Genomic DNA, 2,500 nt, shown 5'->3' on the forward strand with positions numbered 1-2,500 from the left:
GACGGATGGATAGATTAAAAAACGGATGAATGAACTTCTGATGATCATGTATATTTGTTTGCTAACATCTTTAAAAAATTTGAGTACATATGTATCTATATATGTCAAGTACCTATAACCATATAATGATAATAAACAAGAAAACAATAATAATTATAATAATAATAATAATAAATAATAATAATAACCTGAATGGAAAATTGTTAGCATAGCTATATGCCAATGTCCCGGAAACAGCTATTAATTCTAGGACTATTCCCACCAAACTTAGGCCTTCTGCACTGTTGGCCTTCACTATTTTTAGGATCTGGGGAACTTTGACTAAAAAATAAAATAATTAATTAGTGTAAATAATTAATTAATCAATAAATTAATTAAATTAATAAAGTTTCAATGATGATAATGTAATGAATAGAGATATAATTAATAGGTGATTGAAATGAATGAGAATGATTTGGGCTAAAATTTAAGATAAATGATTTAATAAATAAATGAATAAACAATTAATTAAATAAATTTATTTATTTAATAAATAAATTTAGCAAAAAACAAATGAACAAACTAACCTAAAATTGATCCTAAAATAATAAGATAGCCCAAGAACTTACTGATAATGGCTTTCAAACATTCAGCTAAGGAATGACAAAAGTATTAAAAACAAATCATTAAAATGAACAATTTATTAAAACTAGAGTTTATTTTTAATTGTTTATTTATTTATATTTTATAAAAATATAAATTCATTAAAATTCATTATTTTAAAATTAATATTAGGGTCTTACTTGTTTAAATTGAAACTAAATAATAAAAAATCAAATCAATTTGAAAAAATCAAATAAATAAAAAAATAAAAATAATTTGTCACCAACACTCCAGTTGTCGGTCAACAAAAAGTTTGTTGTAGCATTTTGGGGTGATGAAATAATCCAGCCAGGATATCGGAACTTGTCTTCAAAAATGGAATTTTGAGTTTAATTTAATTAAAATTTTAAAAATTTTGCTTGGCGGATCTTACTTGGCGGAAGACATGACAGCCTCAAAAAATCGACTTTTGAACAGTTTTTGACCAAATTATTAAAGTCCGTCGGTGAGAAGGAGGAATGTTTAAAAGTAAATTTATTGTCATAAATTTTGATGCGCTTCATATTAAAAAATTTTTCATCCAAAAAGAGTGCACGTTAATAATCGATGATACCACATTAAGATTAATGATAGAGAGAATCTATAAACTGAGAGTTTATAATTAAGTTTTGCGGTTATCATCAACAGTATAATAGTAATTTATTTTCAAAGCTGAAAAGTGTTTTAAATTCTCTTCATTAAAATAAAAGTATAGATATAGAAAACGAACTTTATCAATAATTAATGCTTTTTTTTAGCAAAGTTTTACTCGCACGTCAACCAAATAACACAACCCACACATATACTGTAAATTCAAATTATGATAAAAAATTTTTATGATGTGCTCAGTAAGCATTCGAACAGGATCTCCGCAGTGTAGAAACCTTTGGTTAACCAACAAACTACACTTCAAATGACAACACCCTTACAGACTAAGCTAACTAGCCGACGACACACTTAAATTAATATTTCCGGTTTTGCAATTTAAAAATTTTTAGTAATTTTTATAAAAATCCCTTCAACACAGTCATGTTATAATATTCCGTGACATTGGATTCTTTAGGCATAGTTATAATACTAATTATGGTAATGGGGGTGTTATTAGTAATAGAAACTGAGTGAGTAACAGCAATACTACTACTACTAACTGTTAGTAATACTGATTGGGTTAGTAATGGAAACATTTGAAACGAATTTGAATGGAATAACGCCATTATATTATGTCAAATTAGTTAAAATTCAGAAGTTCATATAACTAAATGTTAGTACCAATGCTACTAGCTTTACCTCTAGCACTGTAATTAGTTAATTAATTTTACTAATAACAGTCACGTTACAATTTAGTATTATATCAATACTGCTTGAAGAATTCATCAACACATGCTGTTAAATATGATGGTGACGACGACGATGATGATGGCAATTAATTTTCAGATGTGTTGACATTTGATGAAAGGTAAAGTCATGTGCGTGTGTGTGTTTGTGTGTGTGTGTACATGTGTGTGTGTGTCTGTGTACGAACCAAAAGAATTTGGAAATTTTAAAACAGCGTATTTTACGCTTGGCTTGTTCAGCTTTTTTTCTTTCAAATAGCATTCATAGCTGTAGTCAATGAATTTACTATTTTTATTATTTTTATTATTATTATTATTGTTTTTGTTATTGCTGTTGTTATTATTGATTGTTGTTGTTGTTACTAATATTATGATATCATTTAGTAGTGGCAAAAGTGGTAGCAGTAGAGTAGCAGTAATCGCATAAGCAGTAGTTGCAGCAGTAGTAGTAGTAGTAGTAGTAGTAGTAGTAGTAGTAGTAGTAGTAGTAGTAGTAGTAGTAGTAGTAGTAGTAGTAACAGCAGCAACAACAGTAGTACTAGCAG

The 2,500-nt window shown here is 27.5% G+C and overlaps 1 protein-coding gene across 1 annotated transcript in view; it reads right to left on the reverse strand.

The window, feature by feature from the left end:
• The window catches only part of HELRODRAFT_185227 (hypothetical protein), a 2,465-nt gene extending 1,390 nt beyond the window's left edge, over positions 1-1,075 (reverse strand). Inside the window, exons 1-4 of the mRNA XM_009033381.1 lie at positions 1,016-1,075; positions 870-949; positions 567-632; positions 189-321 (exon numbers count right to left, since the gene is read on the reverse strand). Of these exons, the coding sequence (XP_009031629.1) occupies positions 189-321; positions 567-632; positions 870-949; positions 1,016-1,029 (293 nt within the window). The 5' untranslated portion in view covers positions 1,030-1,075. The remainder of the gene's footprint in view (positions 1-188; positions 322-566; positions 633-869; positions 950-1,015) is intronic.
• Positions 1,076-2,500: the final 1,425 nt, after the last annotated feature.

The sequence above is a fragment of the Helobdella robusta genome, assembly GCF_000326865.2.
Source record: "Helobdella robusta unplaced genomic scaffold HELROscaffold_9, whole genome shotgun sequence".
Classification (NCBI taxonomy): domain Eukaryota; kingdom Metazoa; phylum Annelida; class Clitellata; order Rhynchobdellida; family Glossiphoniidae; genus Helobdella; species Helobdella robusta.